The sequence below is a fragment of the Patagioenas fasciata genome, chromosome 2 (assembly GCF_037038585.1).
Source record: "Patagioenas fasciata isolate bPatFas1 chromosome 2, bPatFas1.hap1, whole genome shotgun sequence".
NCBI classification, from domain to species: Eukaryota; Metazoa; Chordata; class Aves; order Columbiformes; family Columbidae; genus Patagioenas; species Patagioenas fasciata.
This window is the reverse complement of record NC_092521.1, coordinates 151,809,724-151,834,637: the sequence shown is the minus strand read 5'-3', so window position 1 is coordinate 151,834,637 and position 24,914 is coordinate 151,809,724. Positions and strand designations below refer to the sequence as shown.

At 37.3% G+C, this 24,914-nt stretch overlaps 1 protein-coding gene across 1 annotated transcript; it reads right to left on the bottom strand.

The window, feature by feature from the left end:
• Nucleotides 1-365: 365 nt before the first annotated feature.
• On the bottom strand, nucleotides 366-22,772 carry YME1L1 (YME1 like 1 ATPase). Its single transcript, XM_065830141.2, has 19 exons — nucleotides 22,556-22,772; nucleotides 19,761-19,889; nucleotides 17,085-17,238; nucleotides 14,952-15,050; nucleotides 13,080-13,189; nucleotides 11,908-12,058; nucleotides 11,713-11,820; nucleotides 10,790-10,872; nucleotides 9,833-9,923; nucleotides 8,080-8,232; nucleotides 7,498-7,630; nucleotides 6,937-6,999; nucleotides 6,306-6,418; nucleotides 5,793-5,948; nucleotides 5,155-5,306; nucleotides 4,175-4,301; nucleotides 4,003-4,076; nucleotides 3,302-3,388; nucleotides 366-2,184 (listed from the first exon to the last, which is right to left on the bottom strand). The coding sequence occupies exons 1-19, from the start codon at nucleotides 22,583-22,585 to the stop codon at nucleotides 2,041-2,043; spliced, it is 2,157 nt and encodes a 718-aa protein (XP_065686213.1). The 5' UTR covers nucleotides 22,586-22,772; the 3' UTR covers nucleotides 366-2,040.
• Nucleotides 22,773-24,914: the final 2,142 nt, after the last annotated feature.

The following is a 24,914-nucleotide window of genomic DNA, read 5'->3' as shown; positions in this document are numbered from 1 at the left end:
TCTTTGCATAGAGCTTTTGAATGAGAAAAATGAATTAGACCTCAAGGACTTGCCCCCCAACTCAGATTATTCAGTATAGATTTCAATGACTTCAAGTAAGTTTTTTGCCTTTGTTTCTAAATGCAGATTCACATTTAGCTGGAAAAGTTCCCATCCAAGTCCCACTACTCAAACAGTAATTGAAAAAAAAAGTCTGAATTTCTAGGGAGAACATTCCCTAGAAATCTAAGTAGAGAGAATGCATTTTTGCCATAATTCTTAAATTTATTTACAAGTTTAAATGTTTTATACACTTCAATTTACATAGTAGGGAACTTGGTATTACAATTTATAACAACTTACAGTGAATAAAAGGAAAACCAATATGCATAATTAAAATTAACCTTTATTACTCCAAAAGAGATGCCAAATATGCAGTATATTTCTGTTTCTGTTGGCATATTTCTAAAATACATGTACAACTGTAACTGGTCAGCCTAGACATTTGGTATACTGGTTTATAACATTTGGAAGTTCTCCCACACTGCATTGGGATGCCACTATAGTAAGCTCACAAAAATAGGCAAATAGAAAGTTAACCTGGTTTTGAAAGAAAGAAAAGAAATGCATGTGATCTTACTTAAAAAAACCCTAGGTTATAATCAAGCGTTACACTCAGAAAATTCTAAAATACTATGTTACTTCTAGTTTTAAGTGTAGCTACTGATTTCCACTCACATTTATTGGCACCAGCCCAACTATTTTAATGTCCCAGTATGGTAACCTTCCACATTAACACACTAATAAAGGCCCTCTCTGCAACAGAAGTTTATAGTCCCAAGAGTCTACAATTAATTGTGCAGAAAGATTACATCAAGATGTGTCATTCCTAAAAACCAGCTCCATGAGATCAGAAGAATACTGGGATATAACTGCTAGCAATCACTTCCACTTGATTGGAAACTGCTTTTGTTTTCAAAAACTTTTTCCTATTATCTTAAAATTTCCAGAAGTTTCTGTAATGGTTGAAAGAAAAGGTTTTATTTCCCTACTTCTACGGTAGAACAGAACTGGGAATGTTATTTGAAACAACACATGCTTCAAACATTTTCTGAACTACTTTTTAGTGAGCAATATTGCCCTCTTTGAAGAAATTATCTGCTGGATAATCTAACGCCCATACATAGTATTAGTAGAAACTATTTCTGTAGAATCTCCAGCAGTGCAAAAGCACTGTCAAAGTACTGATAACCATCTACTGCAGTCATAAAAAATATGTAGAATCTTGTCAGCAGCACAGAGGTCATAAGTATTTCTCTTATCCCTGCCATGGTTCTGCCCAAAACATGGTCCAAAGAGGCTCAGATGTGTTTAACCTATTGGTTTAGCATTAAAATTTCACTCTCAGCCATATATGTGTGTATTTAGCCCCAAAAGCACTGGAAACACAACCTAATGTTTTTGCCTAACATAGAGCTCCCACAACTTTCTTTAACAGAAACGTGCTGTGTAGCTGCCTCATTCTTAGAGATGTTTTGTTACGTTTCTAAGTGAGTCTTCTTTACAAGTGATCTCTGGCCTCAAACAGAGTATGAGCATTAGTCAGACAACACACTGCTGTTTTTCAAACCAATCTGTCACTACCCATGAAACGCGCCATAGCACACGTTGTGGGGTATTGTGTCAAATGCACATGTAGCAGCACGGCCCAGGAAGCTGTGCCAAAACACACCACTAGAGCTGCATGTTTTTCTTCTCAGCTTCAACACATTTTACTGAACCAAAATGCTGAATTCAACCCTGGGATTCATCATTCTAAATAACTTCTTGTGGAAAGAGTATAGGGAGCAGAGGATGAGGAACTTGTTTTATTTTGTGTCTTGTTCTAATGAGACACAACAAATAGATGAGTAACAGAAGTTCGCAAGAGACAGAATAATATCAAAGTGTCACTAATGCCATACACACATCAGGAAGGGAAAAAAATGCTATGCTGCATAAGACTACTGCATTGTTAGATGTACATTCTTCAAATTATCAGTTGCTGTATCACAGAAGTGATCATCTTACTTCTAGTTTTTTCCCCTCTAGAACAATTTGGATCTCTTTGGCATCCAAAGTCTCATATTTCAATAAAGCTTCTGCTAAATTCTTGTGTTCTTTTGCATGAGTCTTCAGGATGTTCTTTGCTCGCTCATATGAGTCCTAATATTAAAAAAGGTAAAAGGAGATTTTAATACTTTGTACAAAAACAACAGCAAGATTCCACTTTAAAAATTGGTTCCTGGTAAATACAGCTTGAAACAAACATTTAAAGTTGTGCCGTACATTTCATAGACAGCACAGCTCCTGTGTCAAGAAGAATTAAAATCCAGCTGGCATAATTATTAATGATAAAAAAAAAAAAAAAGCGCCACCTTTGCATTTTGCAGAAGTAGGACTAAAAATAAAATCCTGAGACAGACCTTCGGTTTTTATATATGACTTAGAAAAGGCTTACTAGATTTGAAAAGTTGCTGATTAAATTAAATATATTTATTTTACTTTATGAGCAGTGCTACAGCATTCAAGGGACATTCCTCAAAGCCTGAAGTTTTTAAAACCTAATAAAACTCTCAAAGTATTATGTACTTTCAGAAAGCTGAATGCTACACAAGTTACCAGCTGCTGCAAGCAGATGCACACTGCCAGCATTACCAGCTTCAACTTTAACTTCTAATTACACAGAGGTAGTTCTGACATGATTGAGTCAGTTCAAAACCAGGTACAGCAAAGTGTTAATTGTTCAAATGCTTTGAATAAATAATTCTCCAGCCTGTACCAAGCTAATTCAGATTACCTGAACAGTGATCTGGAAGTTTCGTGATCACAAAGTGTTACAAATTTCCCTAAAGCACCTGATAGTGATCACTGTGAGGAGTGGGATACTGGAAAAGGCAACTCTCTGATGCGATAGGGCCATTCCTGTGATTCCATACAAAACCATTTAGTTGCAAGTTTAAAAACATTCACATCTGTTCTGAGAAAATGTATAACCATACTTTTTTACCCATGAATAAAACAGGCAAAATACAAATCCTGACCAAACATAAGAGGAAGTGTTAAAGTGCGTATTGAAGAACTTAACAGCATCAACTTGCTTCTCACTACTTGTGCATGATACGCAGAGATTCAAAGTTGCAGCTACATTTAATACCTGGAAATATTTCTGTCCACCTGTGTATTTTCACCAATACACATTATCAAACTGAATAATCAAGCAAGCTGATGCTCAACTCATCTGAAAATAAATGTATCAGAGCAGAGGAGAAGAGAGTCTTACCCGTAGAAGAGTTCTTACTTCCTGTTCAATTGCAGACTGAGTTTCAGGGCTAAGTTTGCCTGAATCAGTATAGGTCATAACACCAAGCTAAAAAACAACAACAATAAAATCTTTATCTTCTGCCGCTGTCGCAGTAATATACAAAGCACACTGGAAGAGCTTCAGCACCTATAGCTTCTACTTGCAAACAAATAAAACCATTAATCAAATGCAACAAGAGCAAAACAAGAAGTCTGTTCATCAACAGTGTAAACAGTGCAGAGTTCTATTTCAACATGTCACAGTACAGATCCTGACTAAGTGTTTTCTTATTTAAAAAGCAAAACAAAATCCCCAGACTACTAACACTTGATAGGTAATACAGATGACTAAAGAAGTTTCTTTAGAAGTCTAGAAAAGTTGTTGTCCCACCTCACCCCCAAGATTATCCTCAATTCCAAAATGCTTGGTTTTATTACAAACATTTTCTGCAGACATTAGTAACTTTCAAGATAATTATGAGGTGAAGATCGTGCAAGTTTGTTTTTCAACTGTCAAATATACAGGTTTTCCAGCTGAACTCTCTAGAGCAGGGCCAGTCATAAAGCTCACTTACTTTTTTACCGGAACGATTTAGTCTCTGATCACTGACAGCCAAACAGGCATTTCGTTACAGAACTTTTCTTTGTAATAGATAAATGTTTAAGGATTGATGATACTACCTTCTCGCTCATTCCAAATCTAGTCACCATCAGTTTTGCAATTTTAGTAGCATTGTCAAAATCGCTGGAAGCACCTAGACAGCAAACAGATGTAAATTATGTTATTGAAGCCAAGTTAAACATGCCAGTCCAAAAGCTTTGATCAAAACTTCTTTTAACTACAAAACGGGACCTGTTGTGATGTGATCACTTCCAAATATGAGCTCTTCTGCTACTCTTCCTCCCATACAGACATCCATCTGCGCAAGCAACTGGGATCTAGTTTCACTCCATCTGTCATTTTCTGGGAGCAAAGACACCTGTAAGATACAGAATTGTGGTCAGGTAACAATAAACCGAAGAAATACTGAAATAATCTGAAAAATATTCTTGTTTATATTCAAAGCAGATATAAAGGCTTTTATGCAAGAATCTGAATGCTCTGGACCCCCTCCTAGACTACGCGCTCATCAGGTTATCTGGAGGTGTTAAGTCTACCAGCTGCAATAGTCTCCTACAGGCCACGAACACCACATAAAATTAAGCAAATTAAACCTACCACCAGAATAAACAAAACAATCTACTCAATCAATTTCTCCTTGTTCCCTACACTTGCACCAAGCACAAATCAGCTTGCCTGGAGGATTCAGGCCGATGATCTTTTTTAACTGAACACATTACCTTGGATAAAGTTCAACAGAAATAGACATAATATAAATATTTTTCTGTTCAAATGCTTGGCAGCTAAAGCTAGAATAGAAAAACTTAGAGATATATCTATGTGAGACCAGGTTTACAAAAAGTCACTCTGGACAAAGAACAACTTGATAAAGGATTTTTGTGTTAAAAGTATAGTTGAGCAGTGCTTCTACTTTCAAGTCCTTGAAACTTCTTCAAAGTTTCACTGCTGGGTGCTATTTTAACTGCAACAGAATCACACAAGGAAAGAAATGTGTGTTTATGTGAACTATTACACCAGCATATGCTATTTTATTTCAAAGTGAAGAAAGCTTTCTATCACACAGAAAAGATGACCAGTGAGTTTTCCAAGAGATTGCTCATAACTGAGTATTTCTACATATTGCAACATGCATTAATATAATTACAACAAAAAACACTGTTCGCAAATCCCTCAACAACACTAAACCAACATCGAATTCCACAAACGCTCACATGTCCAAGTGTCGTTCCTCGTGTCATGATTGTTGCCTTGTTGATGGGCATTGCATCCTTAGTATAATATGCAATGATAGCATGTCCAGATTCATGGTAAGCGGTGATGGTTTTGTTTTTCTCATCAATTTCCACACTTCTACGTTCAGGTCCTTAAATGGAGGAACAATAAATGAACTTTTTGTACAGTTGATCACCACAAACCATATATTACATGTACAGAGCACAAAGTAGCTGAGGAACATCATGCAAGCAAAATTAACACTCGTTAAGTGCAAAATGTTTACATGTAGGATTTTAATGTTTAAAATGCACCTCAATATACTCTATAGACAATTTGCTTTTAAAGGAATAGATTTAAAATGCAGTCTAAGAAAATTCCATTTCTCTCAAGTATGAACAGACCAGATTTTTAGTGTGTATGTCTCAGACGTTTAAGTTTTTTGTTACCACATGACAAGTTAGATGAACAGAAGTTCCAGGTTTCTAATCATTTACTCTCTCCTTTCCTTTAGGAATGAGTAGGGGAAGGGTAAGAAATGAAGTGTGTGTCGTCTTCTAAGCTCAAGTAAAACATGATACCTTTCTTATCCCCGAGTACTGTAACATATATGTATGTCTTTTGTATAAAATCCTACCCATTAGAATTTTGTCCTTGGAGAATTCCAGTTCTTTCATGGTTACCATATCTTTTCCATCAACAGCTGCCTTTAAGGCAGCTTGATTTACAAGATTCTCAAGCTCTGCTCCAGAAAATCCCACTGTGCCACGAGCAATTATTTCTGGATCAACAGCTGTGGGGAAAAACAAACTTGCTATTCAGGTCCATATTACTCCCAAAAAAGCTTGTATCATGAAGAAATATCAAGAAATGATAGAATTATAAGTAAGAGTTATGGTCTATTAAACTAACACGTTAAAAAAATTTCAACTTTAGAAGAAATGAAGCATAATTCTTAAGACACCATGAACTGTTTGGGATTAGAAAGAAACAGTGTCTCAGAAAACTGTCATAATGGAATGTACCCGGCAATTTTTGTGTTCTTTACTGAGACACAAATGCTGATGAAATAAACGACTAATATAGGAGAGGGCTGATCCAGTATAAAAACTGTTACATAAAAAAATATTACCGTAAAGTATTTACTTACATGGATCATACTTTATTTTATTAAGGTACCACTTCAGAATTTCTGTACGACCTCTCACATCAGGCTTGGGAACAGTAACTTGCATATCAAAGCGACCAGGACGTATTAATGCACTAAAGGAAAAGACAATTTAATCAAATGACTTAGAAATGTTGCAGTAAACTGTTACTAATATACATAAGGAACAAAAAAACATGTAATATTTCTATAGACATCTACGATCCAGACTATGTCTGATGAGCAGGTGCAAAGAAAATGATTTTCTTATTGGTAAAAGACAGATGAAAGATGTTTATTACCAACCCATTTAAAAAGTTATTTTGCATTTGAAAATTTTGTATTGCAAACAAGGAATGCAGGTAGTCAATTTAAGTATAAAAATTTACAGAAATTTTAGATGCTTAGAAGCATGTTACTTCATTTTCCTTATTTAACACAAAAGCCTTTTAAAATGCCCAAAACTGGTCAATACACAGCCTTTTTAAGAGGGAAAAAACCCAGCTATTAATATATTGCTGTCATACAAGATTATCACAAGGAACTTTGTAGTTCTTGTTTGTTTGTTTTGGGGGGGATGTTTATTGGGTTTTTAATACATGCTCTGTAGAAATTATCGATACATTATACTCACTTATCTAATGCTTCAGGGAAGTTTGTTGCACCAATAATAACAACACCTTCATTAGGTTTAAACCTGTACAGGAAAAAGACAAAAGGGAGAGAATGTTGGAGGGGTTTTTGGAGACAGAATTTACACCATTTTTTGCTCAATAACTACTTCTATTTCTTATTTCAGATGACCTCAACTGGTCAGAAAAAAACACATTATCAAAACATAACATGTGATCCAAGAATGACGACATTTAACCTAGCAACTGGATAAAAGCAGAGCTGAACTCCTTCCTTCAGATATACAGGCAGCCTAAAAAAAATGAGAAATTATGTAAAATAATTGCATCTATGGTATTACTACAACTCAGAAGCTTCTATATTCTTTACAGTAAGGCCATTAATGCTATTGTTGGCAGTACTAGAAAGTGGCCATAAAAGTATCTTTAATGCGTTAAAAGCATTAAAAAAAAAAAAAAAAAAAAGAAAGAAAGCAAGCTTTCAAGGGAAGAAAAATGCACCCAAATAGTCCAAGTACCAGTCAGTCAAGCACCTTCTATGCCCTCAGAATCCATATATTTACCCGTCCATTTCAGCAAGAAGTTGATTAATCGTCTGTCTTGAATAGGGATGCATTGGAGATTCAATTCTCTTCCCACCAACAGAGTCCAACTCATCAATAAATATAACACATGGTGCATTTGCTTTTGCTTCCCCTGACAAAAGAAAAATAGCTGAAAGACGCTTGAAGCACACAAAAGAAAAATCTATCACATAATTTAGGATTCTACTATTTCTCTTGCTCTTGGATTATAAAGTGTTTTACTAGCATCACCAGAACTGTCTTGATTTTACCACCCCCTCAGAAAAAAAAAAAACGAAATATATTTTTGAAATGAAGCGACACAGAGAGAAGTAAGATTTTTCATCTCCACATCACCTTATTCTTACCATGCTACAACAATTTACAAGTAAAAGAGATTAAGAAATCAGTTATATTTTGTATCAACTCCTTACAATAGTTTATTTCATAGACCTGGGTGAAGAACTTGGATCTATTAAAATTTTATTTAGTAACCCAAACTGTACCTAATCAAACCTTGTAAACACTGAATACTTGATCTTGTATGCTAAAAGATTCAAAACCCACAAATATTTAACTTACTGAATAGGCTCCGGATGCGACTAGCTCCGACACCAACAAACATCTCATCAAACTCAGATCCAGATGCATAATAAAATGGAACATCAGCTTCACCAGCTACAGCCCTTGCAAGAAGAGTTTTACCAGTACCAGGTGGTCCAACTAACAGAATTCCTAAAGAGACAAACAAAAAAAACCAAACAACAAAAACACCAAACTTGCACAGTCATCTTATACATGTAGTACTGTTTCTTCCATAGATTAGAATAAATAATTTACACTTGGCTTCAAAGAGCTGTTACCATCCCACTTCAGATACTGCTCATTACCTGCAGTCTGAAGAAGTTTCCTACAACAGATCTAGATCCACTCTGATCCATAAACGACTTGTAGGACTATCAAATTAAAACCGAAGCCTGAAGTATTCTACAAAGTTACTGCTCAGTTTAGCAGCAGAATCCCTAATAGTATGTTCTTCAAACAAAGATTTTTTTAGCCGTTCCTGATAGTGGATTTTTTTTAATTAAATAATTTCAAGTAATCAACTTTAAACAGTGTAGACTACCAACAGGAAACAGACTTATCAGGCTTACATATTTCAGAGTCACTTGGCCTTCTGCTACAATCAAGTCTAAACATCCTTTTAAATGAAAGCATTTGTTTCTGAACTGAAGCAGTTAGCAAGCACACAAGGTGCTGAATGCAGTACAGAAGAAATAAAGGCTATTTTTGCATTATGTTAAGTTTTCAAGACTAAACTTACGCATCTTTCTCAGCTAAAGAAAAAGGCAAAACAGAATTAAAAATTTTGGTGACAGGAAGCTATTAGGGTAAGTTTTCGAGACTAAACTTATGTATCTTTCTGAGAAAACGTAAAATAGAATTAAAAATTCTGGTGACAAGAAGCTATTAACTTTAAAAAAACGATACCCTTATAGAGACAGTTAAAGGAGGTGAAAAATAATACCGACCTAAAGACCACCGGGCTACATAAAGTTGTACTCAAAAAGGCATTATCACAAACTATGCGTAACTTTATTGGTAAATATTTTTTTAATAGTATGTTATGTTCAGTTACAAACTAGAAAAAATATTGGTAGTTTGGTACATCATCCCTAAAAGGTTTACTTGGCACTTCATAGAAATATTGATTCTTAACCCTGTGAAGGTGGCTGCTAACAATGATAAACACAGGTTTGATTTTTGAAAGGCTTTTTGCCTGGAATCTACGCTCTGCTGCTTCGCACTGTCACAGCTGGTTACCCCAATGTTATTCTTGAATTTCTACCAAATGCAAGATGTACCCAGGCATCTTTGCTGGTTCAGTCTGAGTATCTCAGATACCTCAAACACTCTGTGAGGGTAGGCAGTAACAACAGATTTTTACACTTAGGGAACTGAAGGTCAGAGAGGAAGTACACAACACAACCACCTCAGCCTCCACTTCCCCACCCCCAAGTACCTCATTTAAGGGTATCCTTTAATAAAGAAGCTTTTGCAACTCTCTTCAAATATCCATTTGTTCTTCAAATATTTTAGACAAACAAGGAAATCTAGTACCTATGTTTTAATATTATTTCACAACTGTTCCCAAATACAAACTAAAGCCAATAGTAGTACTCAGGCTCATTTTGGTTACTTTTTTTTTTTTATTCCCTAACTAAAGGAAAAAACATTCAGAAGCTAGGCTGTAGGTTTGTCACTCAGTAAAGAACAAAGTTACGAAGACAGCCATGGCTACACGTGATTTTAACTTCTGAGCAATGATTCTTACCTTTTGGAAGTTTACCTCCTAGTACAGTAAATTTATGTGGGTTTTTCAGGAATTCCACAACTTCTTGCAATTCTTGTTTAGCTTCTTCAACCTACACATTAAAAACATGCCACAAAATATCACTAAGCATTTATAAAATGCTGCATCATTTTTATGAGTTTTATATTAGAGACTTAGACAAGTCTAAGTCTCTAACTGTGTATTGATCAAAAATACACAACAGAAAGAAGATATAAAAGTGTACTACATGATTGTGTGGATACCAAGTGTCCATGAGTTTAACTCAACCTATTTCCTAGAACTGTTCACAGGAATAATAAGTACACACTAAAGTTAATAATACTAAAGGAACAACCAGCTCAAGATCAGATCTGACCAACAAAATTTAAAAAAATCAAAAATTCTACATCAAGATAATAGTCTAATTAGCTAAAAAGAGATTAATTCTATCTATTTGTCCAAGGCGAAGGAGAGGGTGAGGTCTTCATTTTGCCATCGACAGCCAAAGAACAAGTTGAATAAAAAAATAAAGCTATCCCATCAGCGGTGACATGCTCAGGTCTTTCCGGGAATCTCTGTATCCCCTGTCCTAATATCATATATCTGAAACAGACAGTACTAAGCGAGAAATAATCAAATGGCATTGTCATCTTCTTGTATTGGTCAACTTCTGCAAAAAATAGATTAACGTGGATATTTATGGCTCATCTTTTGCCATTCTAGCCTTTAAAAATGTGATTCAACAAGTCGAGAGTACACCTTTCTTAAGGTATTAAAGGCTACTAACACATAAAATTGAACAAGAGTAGTTAAAAACCTTTCTCGATCTTGAGCTTGGAGTGGTCAATATATAAGGTTTCAGTCCATAAAAAGAAATTTCTTGAACAGAGCAAGACATTCTTCAGGCTAACTATGATTAGTTAAGCAAGAACTCACACACTCAACTTTTGAACTTACCCCTTTTACATGTTCAAAGGTGACATTTTTCAACTGGATTGGATCAACTGCTGCATCAAAGATACTCGATGTTCGAAAGCGTACTAATAGCAAACAGCAGATGATGAACAACAAATGTACACATTAAGCCATTTCATTCCAAGACTGAACTTCGCACTTGAAGGCATACCATTAAGCTACTAAGTTTACACCTGCCCTTTTAAAAGGGCATGTTTCCATTTACAAGTGTCCAGCAAGAATAAGATTTACTTAAAAATGAAATAAAAGCCAAAACCTAAATTAAACAAAAACAACCACCACAAACAAACCTTTAAAATATTTGCAATTAATTCAGTAATTTAAGTGCTTTTTAGTCATTTGTAGTGCTGAAAGCCCTGCATCCAAAAGCAGATACACAAAACCACAGGTTCTTCCTCAGTGTTTCTGCACATATTCTAACTTTCTTGAGACTCAGGTGACAGCACGAAGCCAAAATCCTGCATTTACACTAGCTCAGCCTTTGATCATTCCACTATTTCCAACAGATTTCTCAAGATAATTTGGCCATGCAAGTACCAAGTTGCTATAAACTAGGCTGTGATTACAAATAAAAATCAAACTATTTTGCCTACTGCTGAACCAGGTAACACATCATCTAAATTCAAAGATAAATACGTAACTGGTGAACAGTGTGACTTCTCTGCTTGTTTCCAAGTAATTGTTTCACCAAGAGAATTAAAATAACTATACTAACAGACAACTTTTTTGTTATCACACTATTGTCTGAAAGGCTGTAGCCAAAAGCAGTAGATAACTCTTCTCTCTCATTAGTACATTGAAATGTTACACTAAAACAATCATAATATCATAACACATTAAATTTGTGCTAAACTTAGTGGAAGAAACAACTCAAGTGAAAGAGTGAGGGAAAAGTGTCAACTAACCAGCATCAGAGAAGGAGCCTTTCCCAGGTAAAAATGATGAATATACAGCAAGATAAAAACAAAGAACAAAGAGAAAGAAAGAAAGCAAACGTGATCTTCTTAAGGAATCTGTAAAAGAAAACAAAGAAAAGTTTTTAAATGGGCTGAAATAAACTACCTTCTGAATGTAAAGATACACAAACTAGGACAACTTACCAAGTGTTTTTTGCAGGAATACTTGTGCTTTCAAAAAGCCCTCTGCAAAACCAGTTTTAAAAGCATCCTGGTGTGCCTCTGGGATGTTTTTTGTTTTCATTAGCGCATCCAAGTTTTCAACATCAATTCTTCGCTTTCTCAGGAAAAAGCCCTAAAATATTTTCCACAGCAGTGTCAGTACACCACTCTTAAGTTCAAATACAGAGTTAACTTACTACCTGGCTAGCATGGGTGAGGGGAAAAAATAAAATAAAACCAGCATATAATTCAGGTACTATGGGGTCAGTTAGATGACACCAGGCAGTAGCTTGAAGTGTGGAATCACAATGGCTCCACACTGGGGCAACCCTGATTCTTGCTGAACAGGATCAGTTCAGAGCCCGCCCGGACCCGAGTTCCACACAGCAAACGCAGCCTACATTTGCACGCAGGCAGCTTTGTACACCAGATTCAGGGGGAGTTGTTCGCTTCAGCTTTTTGCTTTGTGAAATCAACTTAAACGACAGTATTTCCAAATGTGAAACATTCTTCATAAGCACAGTTTTGATAGAGCTCAATCAAAGCTAATTTACACACACAATAAGATCCAACACTTTAATTAGCCTGACTTCTGTACAATCGATTAGAAGCAAATAATACCTAGGGTAACTCAGTTTCTTTAAGCGCTTGGCTGCCTCAAGTCTGGCTAGTTATTTATAGAAGTGTGTTTGCAACCCATAAAAACAGGGAGTTTGGAATTTTTGTATCTTAAAAATATACTAGCCACAAGTAAGTCTGTTCTTAAAGAAACAATCCGATGCTGAACTGCTTAAAAAAAATACACATTCTTATGTTAAACTAGCTGTATTTGTTTAAATTAATACTTCATTTGACTCCAAGCTCTTTTTAACAAAGCCACAAAAACAGAATACGAAGAATTTTATTTCTAGAATGTAGAACACTGACTCTAGTATCATAAAAAATAGAAATAACCTTTATATTGATGATATATGAAGCAAATCTTCATATTAATAAGAAAAAACAGAATGTTGTCAATAGCTCAAGTTTTAGAATTAAGAAAATTTTTCACACTACTGAAACAAAACACCCTTGGTAAATTGTGAAGGTTCATGCAAGAGAAAGAAATGGTCTGAATAAGCCCAAAACAACTTCATAATGCTGCTTGTGTTCACCTTCAAAAGCGAAGAAAGTGAGGTTCTTGTTTCCGTGAGTTGTTCAGATGTTGACTGCAGACGTCTTGCTCTTGATCTCAAAGTCTTAAAGGTCCGCGATTGTATGTAAACTTAAAACAATAATAAGAAATTTAAGAAGTTAAAAACTATCCATTACTACCACTACAAAAGAAAAAAGGCCAAAGATATTTCAGAAACTATTATATGAAAAAGACTATCATGACCTTCCCAAAATATCCACAGTAGAAAATGAAGAGAATTGCGAAGAGCAATCTGTTTAAGATGCCTGACCAAAACCGTAAAAATGAGAAAACTGTATGACAGACACCTCTGGATCTAATAGCAATAAACTGCATAAATGAGCCAATCAATTTTAGTACTGTAAACAGATACTTACATGATCATTAACCATGTTTGTAATCTGAATCTGCAAGCAAACTCCTTACTGTTTCACAATATTTTCCCATAAATTTTTGTGTTAAAATAATCAGGACTTCACGTTGTGACTTACAGATAATTGGTCCACCCTACCACTGTCACAGGAAGAGACATACAGCCAAATTAAATCCAGGCAGGCTGACAAACATTAAACACTCTGAAGCTAATCCAGAAGGATGAGAATGAAAGTTCCTGCCCTAAAATAAGCTCTGGCTAAAAGCTCAGCTTTTACCAGTGCTCCAAGGAGATCTGGAATGGCTGAGGTGTGCTGTTAACTTCAGAACTGACAAAAGAAATTAGACCACTTAAACAGTGACCTTATAGCACTCTATGTCACAGTGAACTTACAGCACTATGTGTCATCTTCTATCACATCAGAAACCTTGTAATGAAGATTTTATCACATAAATCACAAAAGCCAAGAATATCTTCTTTCTCTACTATGTTTTAAAATAATCACCAATACCAGTCAATTATATAGTTTTAACTAAGCCTTCTGTTATCATATTATAGCACCAGAGAAAAGGAACTTCTGGAGGTGATCTGGTCAAACCCCTGCTCAAAAAAGGTCTACCTTTTACACCAGGTCAGGTAGCTCTGGACCTCATCCAACTCAGTTTTTAATATCTCCAAGGATTAAGGTAACACAACCTCTCCAGGTAACCTGTTTCAGAACTTAGCCATTCTCATTGGGAAAATTTTCCAACAGGAACTTCCTTTGCTTTTCCTCATAATATTTGCCTCTTCTTTGAGGTGTGCAAGAGAAATGTAACTAATACAGCTCCAACAGCAACTAGATCACTCCTTGCCTTCTCTTCTGCTAACTTTAAAACCTCAGATCCTTCAGCTTCCCTGTATATTAAATGCCAAACAATCAGTTCATGATGGGCCACAAGGCATGGTGCAATCTCCATTTTGTCAGCCTCTCTCTCTTAACAATGGGACACAAAACCAGACACAATATCCAGATGTAGCATCAGAAGAGTGGAACAGAGGGCAATACCTGAACTCCCTGAGCTCCTGATTATGTTCTTGTTAACGCAGCCCTGCTATTACCCATCACACATCCAGAAGTGTTTAAAACAGTCACCAAGCACCTTACAAATTTTGTCTGGATGAATACCAGATTCGACATATTTATCGATTCCATAAGCAGACAGTTCATCTATCATCTTTTAAAAATATGATCCTCGAATACTGATGTATTTGAAAAAGATTCTATAGTTACACCATGTTTAGTAACTTAATTCTGGAAACACACTACTCAAATGCAAAAATAACTTCACGATTTAAAGTGTTAATATCAATATTAAGTTCCTCCTGGAAGTCTACCAGTATTTCCTGAATGATGCCTTTAAGACATAAGTAAAAATACTCTCCCAGATTAAACAGATACTATAGAGATTAAAAATGGTGCAGTTTATTGCTTTATACCTGGCCAACACCGAACATCTGAGCAGAAATTTTGGAGAGGATTAGGATGCTGTCTGTACAAACAAGACGAGCGCAAAGCACTGAAAACATCCACGAAACCTGTACAAAGATAAAGCAAAGTGTAAATAACACCTTATATTAAATGGCAGTTAAACATTACTTCCTGTATAGGTTGATTTTTCTTTCTTAAATGTTAATTCTATTTTACTATGCTCCTTCAGGCATCTGTAATTAAACAAATTGACCATTACCAGTACACAGATAGTTAACTCAATTGTATTAGCCTACGTCAGACACTTTGCAGTATACCAGAATTCTTTTCTAATTAGAACTTCCGAAAATACTGGTACCCAGAATCTTGAATTTGAAGCTGTATCTGGGAGGGAAAACTCTGCCTGCCTGTACAGAGCTGAATCAAGTTATCTAGACTGGACAGGAATCCAAAGACATTCAGGAAGCTGAAGGACCAGCATTCAACCAATCCTTCAGTTTCAAAGGCTTTAAAGAACAGATTGCTCCTACATGTATGTAGGAAAACATTTTAAACTGTACTAAGTCTACTTAATTGTACAGTCCTCATGCAACACAGAAACAAGAAATAAATAACTTTTTCGCTGTGTTGCTCTTTTATTTATTAGGAGATACTATTTCAAGCATGCTATAGACTGCAGGGAAAGAAGGCTGTGATTGATCTGCTGTTTAGTTACCAAAAGATCAAAGAAATCCTCATTTAGCAGGTAAGAATTATTTAAGAAACAGAGACCTGGGGAGGGAAGGGGAAAAAAAAAATGAGGCCAAGCTTATATATGCTCTCTTCCATACTAATTCAGAATCTAATGTAATCACAAAAAGGTGGGGTTTTTTTCTTTATTTTACATATTCTGATGAAGTTATTAAATCGCTTAGATACACTTAGGACAGCAAAAAAAAGAACCTAGTGTTCCTGCTAATTTAAGTTATATGGTTGTAATAACAGCTTACAAACTAATTAATGAAATACTGAGGAACTACGTGAAGGAGAAAAAAATATTAGCTATAAATTCTACAGTGTTGTTTATTTTGCACTCTCCTACAACACTGCATATTGGCTAATTAACACTACACAGTGATGAACACAACAGTTTAAAAAAATATAAATACTCTCCTCACTTTAAGCTCAAGTATATGCACAACATACACATATCAATAGTAACACTCCTCCATAGCAAGCAGTGTCACCTACACCAAAAGCACATCCTTGAAGATTTAGCCCCTCCTTGCCTGTGGCAGTTTTCCACCTATAACCTTGTTTTACAACTGTGAATGAAACAACCAGCCTCGTGAGCTGCTATGGAAGCTTTGAAGGATTTGCAGCTTTGTTCTTCACATTCAGCAAACTGCCTCTGGACTAATTTTTTTTTGTCTCACAGCACAATATGATTTAAAACTTTTTCTCCAGAGTAGCCCTGAGAAATTCTTCTTATGCTCGTTCTCCCAGCTGCACCACTATATAGGCACTACCTCAAATGTCAGCTATTTGCTGTTTCTAACACACTCTTGAGCATTTACAATGGCCTTGCTTCCTGCATTTTAGACTAATCCCAACAAAATGTCTTTAACTGTAAGGAACCACTCTTGGTTTATTTCAGAAATGAAATACTATACATGGACCATTAAAAGTTTGCCATCCCAAATTCCTTTCTAATTAATGTCCTTGTGTAACGTTGCTTCAAGCAAAAAATAACGTAAACTGGACACGTTCACAACTGTGTTAAATCAGTAGATTAGCAAAAGCTAATTTCTTCTACTTGGTGCAACAAACCATTGAAAAAAAAAAATCATATCTCAGGTTCACCATTAAGAGACGATGCACTTGTACTACAGTTGAGTTCAGATAAGCTTAATAGCAGCCAAATTCAACTCTGAATTTGAAGAAACAATTCCAAAATCTGGGTTAAATTTTCTAAAATTCCCAAGGTTCAAAAGCAGCACTCTAGAGACAACCTGTACACAATAAAATATATATTAATACTCTTTTTATTAAAGATTTTTAAACTACAAGTTATCTACAGCACCAGCGATTAAAGAATAAATATGTTCATCTTTCTAATCTAATGCTTACAATTCTCTTAAGCACTTTACTCTGAAACATACCATGCTTGTTTTCAAAGAAGGACTCAGCAGAGATGTACGATGTGTGCCACTGCGAAGAGACTTTGTTTTCTGCACCAAAGCCAGGAAGCAACCTGTTCACCAACTCTTTGAACTGGTTAGCTTTCAATCCCAGATCTCTTAATTTAAGTACAGACTGCAAAATAAATAAATGTTTAAAATTTACTTAAGATTACCTTTGGGGAAAAAAAGAATAACCAAGTTAACTTTTTGGCTTGATACAGCATGTATATTTTACAGCTCAGACTGAAATAACATTTTTCTAAATGAAGATGAATGAAAGGACAATTAAAAAAAGAATATTTGCAGTCAACGCAGAATAACTTTTCTATTTGCATACACTGATACCTTCATTGTTACACTACATTTATGACAAGTATATTTTCTTCCCAGTTCAGTATTTCTATCACCTTCCTGCTCCCTGATTGAAGGAGGCAACAGAAGAATGGCATTTTCCAATTCTTTCTGCTCTTTATGATAGAGCAAATGGAGAGCACAGGGGGAAAGATGGACTGCAATAGCCACCCATTGTATTTCATCCAAGTGAGCAAACAGCAAAATCCCTCCAATTATTATTTTTTTTTTTTTTGGACAGCCTTTTTGAAGATAGTGCAGATTTAGCAGCAGCAGCAAAGACTGCATAGTTAGAAGCTACACCCAGCATTAAAACCGGAAAAAGCTACAAGCTGGGTAGACACACAATGAAAGGCAGAAGTTTCTGTGGGGAAAGGGTAAATATTGGGATCTGCAATTTCCTACAAAGCAAAGAAACTACAAAAAAACCAAGGAGGTAAAGCACATATATTCAAGTTACTAAAGAAGTAACCTTAATAAAAGTAATTTTAATCTTGTATTTTACAGATAGGAAAAAAATCTTTTTTATGGGAGACTATGTTTTAAAAACATGTATTGGTTTGAACCCTTTAAAACATCTATCAGCCTCTCGATATTGCTTCTGCAGTAACTTCTTCACTGAGAAGTAAATATTCCATTCTAAATGTATTTGCAACAGATATTTACTTTTTGATTATTAGAATATTATGGATTATATTTTTGTTTTTCCTAAATTGTTTTTACGTAAGCCTTATGTTGATCTACTTTCAAGGTGAAACTGGATCCAATAAAAAGAAATACATGAAAACAATTTGAATAAAATGTCAAAAGGAGCCTTTCTAGAAGAGATTCCTACATGCATCCAGAATACAGTACTCAAAGTTTATAGCCTAAAATGCATTTCTTAGGTAAAAAGTACTCTGTTTTAAAGGCTAGGGTAGATTGCTTCTGGTCCACTTTTACTTAAAATAAGTAAGAACACATTTTTAAACATAATTTGACTTTTGCACGTGGTTTAGAGGAGCAGATCAAGCCTATCAAGCCTTCCTACTTCAGCTAAATAACTGTTTGGAAAATTATTGAAATGCTAAGAGGGACAGATTAAAAAAAAAGAAAAAAAAAAGAAAAAAATTCTGTGACCCTTCAGAAGGGTTTACTACTCTTACTACTTCCAAATACAGATTTAACTTCACAGCAGAGGCTTCACATTCTCAAATAAAGATTCTTGCCATTCTAACAGTTCAACTTTATTCAATATTAGAAATCCATGTACTATATCAGTATTTGCTGATTTCAAATTTAAGCATAATCTTTATTTAAGCTTAGGTTTATTACAGTCTAATCAACTTGCTTTAAAAATAGTTTAAGAAAGACTTCAAAAATTATTATTGTTTTTATACTTTTATCAGGGTAGGAAGAAGCAAACAGATGCATGACAAATTAGAGAGCAAATATTAAGTGGGAAAAATCCCTCTGTATTTAAGAGATCAGATTCTCTTGCTGAGTAGAAAGACAAATACAGAACTGAATAAAAGAAACATACTTTTAGTTTTGTTCAGTAATCCAGGTCTCATGCTGAAATCAATTTTTAATCACCAGAAGGAAATACAGAACCACAAAAAAACTAAAACCAACCAACCAACCAAACAAAAAAACCCTCAACAATGTAATGAGAACACAGGAATGATTAGTACAATCCATGCAGATTTCCAAAGTTCTGCAGTTAGTGAGACTTCATGTTTTTCCTCTCAAACATCCTTAGTTTTAATACTTGTTGTACGAAATGAGCTGAAAGAGAAGTGGGAAGATCTGATACTACTTTGCACTTCCTGTATTTTGATTTCCAATGTGAAGAACCAAAAATACCTAGTGATACTGAAAGACATTTTAATAGAAAAATAAGAAAAACATGCAAATATGCTATGTAATCCCTCAACACATTTTCTCACTAGCAGTAATGAAACAAACTTTGCTAGAACTCAGAGAGTGAAAAGACAATAAGGGTTTTATTAACCGAAAAGTTGTTCTTACTTTAGAGCAAGAAATGTTGACAGTGAAAACATATCACCTCCTCATTTGCAAATTACTAGAGACTATTAGCTTTTTTCTTATTAATGAAATGCTGTATTTTTATACAATCCTTACTGCCAAAGCACCAACTGAAGTTCTGTCAAAAAGTTACATTCTATGTGTTAGCATTGTTTCATTTAGTCACATCATATTATTTTATAAAATTAGTCAAATATTAAATTCACTTAAACTGATATTATTCAGATTTAATGCAGTTAAAAGCAAACCACCACTTTTTCCAAGGGTTTTTAGTACCTCACTCTTGAGAGGATCATGCTCTGGGGAGGTGTCCCTCTGGACAGGCTGCACGGATGCTGTGCTGGCAGTAGTGGAGCTTTTTGGTGAGTGAAAGGCATTGATAAGGTGACTCAGGGGAACAGTGGCCTGGAGGAAAAAAAAAAAAAAAATCAGATAAACTTGTTTATCAGATAACTTGTTTAAACTATTTAAACACATCTCCATTCCAAACCCTGACTTTTAACCGAGGAATTCATAATAAACCACATGAACTCAACTTCAACACCACAGTGTCAGCTGACACCTCTATTTAAAGGAAAAAGAAATTTCAAGTACGCATGACAAATTAGAGGCTCACACAGTTTGGAAGAGAAAAAAAAAAAAAAGAAGAGAGAGAAAAAAAAAAGAGGCTACATCTCGTAGTTTTCAAACATAAGCATCGTTTAAAGAAAAAAATCACTCGATTTTTCAAATACAGAAATGGGTACAGATTATCAACACTTAGGAAATGCAAAGACTGCCCTCAATTCACACTTAAGACAATGTTTAGTTATAGAAAAGTAATAGACAACTTCTTATAGATTGCTCTTAGCTAAAACAACTGGGAAATAAAATTGCTACTACACTTAATACTTCCTTCAGAATCTTTTTTTAATGTATCACTTGTTTGCTGTGTTAGATATGTGCTGTTGCAACCAGATGACAGAACAAAAAAGACAGCTGTCATCTTCTGACAAATATTACAAATATAACAATAATTTCATGCAAATAAAATACAAAACCTTGTGAAACGGAATGTTTTTCCCTTGTAGCCACCACACCCCCATCACAGTCAGTTAACTTATGTTCCAAATAGGTGTGTGGGGTTTTTTTACCAACATAGCAATAGAAGACACAAAAAGGAAACACAATCAATACTGGGAGAAAAAGAGAGAAAAAACAATAACCAATGACTTCCATGCTGACAAGTCTGCAAGTTGACAACATCTCTTCAAATGTTTAAAACCTGTTGATATGTCATTCAGGAACTTTCTCTTCTTTGGAAGAAATGTCCACTTAAAATAATCCTGAGCCTGCCTTTGTGTCTGCCAAGCCAAAACTAATATCGCCATTCTGGTTAAGACTTCACAGCACAACCAACGGAACAGAACTAAAGCTCTGTGAACAACATGAACAGAAAAATACTGCTAAATGAGGTATTCCATCTATTTACCAGTAGGCCTTAATTTCAGACTTTAATATGAGATATTATAACATAGTAAATTCTAGATTAACCCTGGACAGATACCAAGCAACAGATCTCATTAAACTGCTTCCTCTTGAACCAACCAGAACAAGAAGCTCAGTCAGTGGCTGCTTTTGAATAGGACTGAATCACGAGGATTTCTCAACATCTTACTAATTCAGAGATCACTGTTCTTAGAGGGCTATTTACTTGCGCATTATTTTCCAAACAACGCCTATTTTCATCTATAAATTCATACCTTTATACCTTCAAATATCTATATTTTTTCCTGCATTATATAAATTATTTCCAAACGTTTCCTTCATGTTTCTTTCCTATGGATCCCACTTTAGCACCATATCTAGGTATCACACTAGCCTACACAAAGCGCATACACATATCACAATAAGTTCCGCAGTTCAACAACATTCAGCCAACTTGGCGACACCACCTCATGAAATCAGCACAAAAGCCCAGGTGCACCGTGTACCAGGGCTCCTCCTCTAGCACGTGACTACGTCTATTGTAAATAAATGGTACAAATAAATCCAACACTTCCAAAACACCTCATTACATATCAGTAGGGATGAGAGCTGGGGTGCAACTCCTGCTGCTGGAACCACAGCTGATTGCAATACCTGATTAAGCCTCTGCCTGTGAATGTCCCTCCCCAAGAACTTTCGTCTCTGTTTTGACTAGACAGAAGATCAAAAGAGATAATGCTGTGAGACATGAAAACTGCCTCAGAATTAATTATCTAAAGTTATAATTAAACACTGAGAGTTTGTGGTAAAACCATAAAGCCTCTAGTGGTCACAGACAGCATCCCAATCGCTAACCAAACCTTCTTCCTGCATTTCGCACTACGAAAAGATGGAATGACGCACTTCTAAAAATATAATTACAAGTTCTGTCATCTCACTACACTAACTAAAGCGATTGATACATTCTCCACATCTGCAAAGAACAGTCAAATCCCACTGTGGAATAGGACTATCACATACTAATACCTTTTGCACAAAACATAAAATTAAAAACACTGTTCCAAATCAAAGTTTGTAAAACGCACCAGTCCCATCCAACTCACCGTCTAATAAAAGACAACTTCCTGATTGCATCTAGGCTATTCTACCTAAAAAACAATTCAGGCACTTTCCCTCCACTAACTCTTCTAAGTTTTAAGTAATTTCTCTCTCGTTTCCACAACAACCCGTGACAATCAACAGCACACCCCTTGCTCCTACTATAAAAACAGAAAACTAAAAAGCGCCATTTCCAGGTAGCTTCATTTCAGATTTCACAAGCTTTTCCCGTCCCTCCACCTGCGCACTCGGTTCCCGGACAAGCAGCGCTGTCCGCTGCAGCCCCCGCCCGCTCCCTCCCCGCTGCGACACCCGGAGCGCACGAGCCGCCCCCCCCATACCCCCGCTCCCCAAACCCCCAAAACAGGGCAGCCGGGACCTGGGGACCTCGGCTCCCCAGCCGGGCCCGCAACCCGCCCGAGCACCTCCGCCCGCCCCGCGGCCTCCACCCGGACAGCGAGTGGCCCCCGACCGCTGCCAGCCGCGCACCGCAACGGGCCCCTCACCTGCGGCTGCACGGTGGAGAAGGAAAACATGCTCCCGGCGGGGACGGCGGCGGCGACCACAGACGCTTCTCCCGCTTCCCAGCCCCGACGTAGAGGCCGTGCCCGCCCGCAAGGCTCCGCCGCTCGGTCGCTGTGGCCGCCGCCGCCGCCAGCAGGAGGACCCGCGGCTCCACTCTTGGGGAAAATGGCCGCCCCCTACGGCCGGCAGTGACCGGGCCCCGAGCTGTCCCGGAAGCGGCTAGACATGGTAGAGCTTCCGGGTCGCTGCTCCCTTCGCCACCCTGCGCAGCCGCCTCCGCCACTGCCGCCGCACGGCCGGGTCGCTCAGCAGCCCCTGTTCCCCGCGTTCCCCGGCTACGCCGCGTGCAGGATCGAACCATCGGTTACCGGGGGAGGAACAAACCATCGTCCCGAGCAGGCCCATCTGCAGGGGGAGCCGGGCGAGAGGAAGACCGGAGAGGAGGAGGATGAAGATGAGGAGGATGGGGGTGTGGGCGCAGCCAGGTCCCGTGGGTGCCCGGGGCGAGCAAGTGCAGTGCGGCGTAGCCACCGGCTTGGCAGGGTATGGGCAGGAGGGTCAGCCTCAGCAGAGCCACTGCCCGTGGAACAAATTTGCAAGAATGTGTGTCACCGAGTTCACAGCCTGTACATTCACTACCCAAGATGCCTTCCTGAACCACGGAAAATATTTTGCAGGAATTAAGAGTATACTGCACATAGAACGAAATTTTTACAAATTAAAATATGCATCAAGCACATAAGTACTGTTACTCGCATTTAGTTAAAATGTAACCCAAATGAAAACATTGGCACATTTATCTACAAATGGCAGAATTTTGTCTTTCACATTCATTCTTTTTTATTATCATTTTCTCTGTCTCAGCTGACTGCCGTTCTTCACTGGAAGTGCCATCCCACAGCAACTCACACTGATTTGTTTCAGCACAGCCACAGTGCTGCCCCCACGTCTTCACGTGTATCTTCTGCTTTTCACTGTCACTCACATGATCACAGTTGGCTCAGCTAGCTGGTGTGGCAGAAACCTCACCCAACAGCGACAAAAAAGCCCAAAAAAGGTGCTGAACATTTGCCTGGGTTCACCACAGGAAGCAGTTCTCCACGCAGCTGTACCATGGTTCATGTCGCCTCAGGGCAAGGGAGAGAACATCTCGTAGATGCGCTCAGGCTGTAGGGGAACACACACCGGCTGACAGTGGAGTTTCACAACCGGCGTAACCTGATGTTAGTGTGTGATGCCACCAAAAGGAGCAATCATTCCCTCCTGCTCTCAGCTGGGCTTCTCTGCTGAAATTGCTGCTGGAAAGACACAGCTAAACTAATGCTGAAGAATTAAATGACAAATAACAACCAATGATAAATTGTATTTAATACCATTTTAGAAAGCTAATTTAAAACACTTTGTTTTCTACATTTGGACATTAAACTGCATCTATTGCTGGGATCTGTGGGGTAGCAGCACTCCTTCACAGGTACAAGCAGGGCCTCCCTGTGCGGTATGACATTATAAGTGATGCATTTTAAAACAAAACAAAGGCCCGATGAGCCTAATCTGTGTTAATAGGGACCCATCACTCTGCACCAACCTCTACAGAGTTAGCTCTTGGCTGATGTAGAGACTGCAATGGAACAAGATTGGTGTGAATTGATTATGAACAACAACATATATGTGAAAGCAGCTGAAAAGCAGTAGGGCAAGGGTTAAAAGATGACCAAGAGCACAACTAGGAGCAGTAAAACTGGTAAACACTGAGGGTGATGCTGTGTAAACTGAGAGCAGAAGGCCTGTGCTCTGATAAGGCACTATCACAGGTGATTTGTCAGAAGGGGTGTGCTCTGTGAACAGGAGGGTGGCAACAAGGTCAGAGCACATCCCTGGCTCTGCTGTCACCACAGGAAGGCAGAATGTAACCATGAAGATATCCAAAATAAGGAAACAAAATGGGGAGCAACCCTGCCTGAGATTAATGGTGGCTGAAGTAATCAAGAATTGGAGGGAAGCAAGATATCACATTATTTGGGGGGAAGCAAGAGATCACATTATTCTTACTCCTGATCATAGAAGACCTGCCCAGCAAGCAGTTTGTCATGACCAGTCCAGAGAACACCAAGAGACAGGAAGGGCTCAACAGCAATAGTGAGGAGGGACAGGCAGTGTACTCTTGCACGCAAATCATCCTGGCTACGCCATTTGGATACACAACTCTTAGGGCTTCTGAGTATGCAATTCTGAGAAAATGTGGGTGAAGCCTATGAGAAAATGAGTATGTGACACAAAAGTCAGTTGTTTCTTTCTAAAAGTTACTTTCTAGTTCCTTGATGTCTCACACCAAGCTCTGTT

Excerpts from the sequence above, each read along its gene's own strand:
- YME1L1 (XM_065830141.2), bottom strand. The coding sequence starts at position 22,585 with ATGTTTTCCTTCTCCACCGTGCAGCCGCAG. Across the intron at positions 9,924-10,789 it reads CCTTTGAACATGTAAAAGGG|GTTGAAGAAGCTAAACAAGA; the intron begins GTAAGTTCAAAA and ends TTTAATGTGTAG. Across the intron at positions 8,233-9,832 it reads AGGAGGTAAACTTCCAAAAG|GAATTCTGTTAGTTGGACCA; the intron begins GTAAGAATCATT and ends TTGTCTCTTTAG.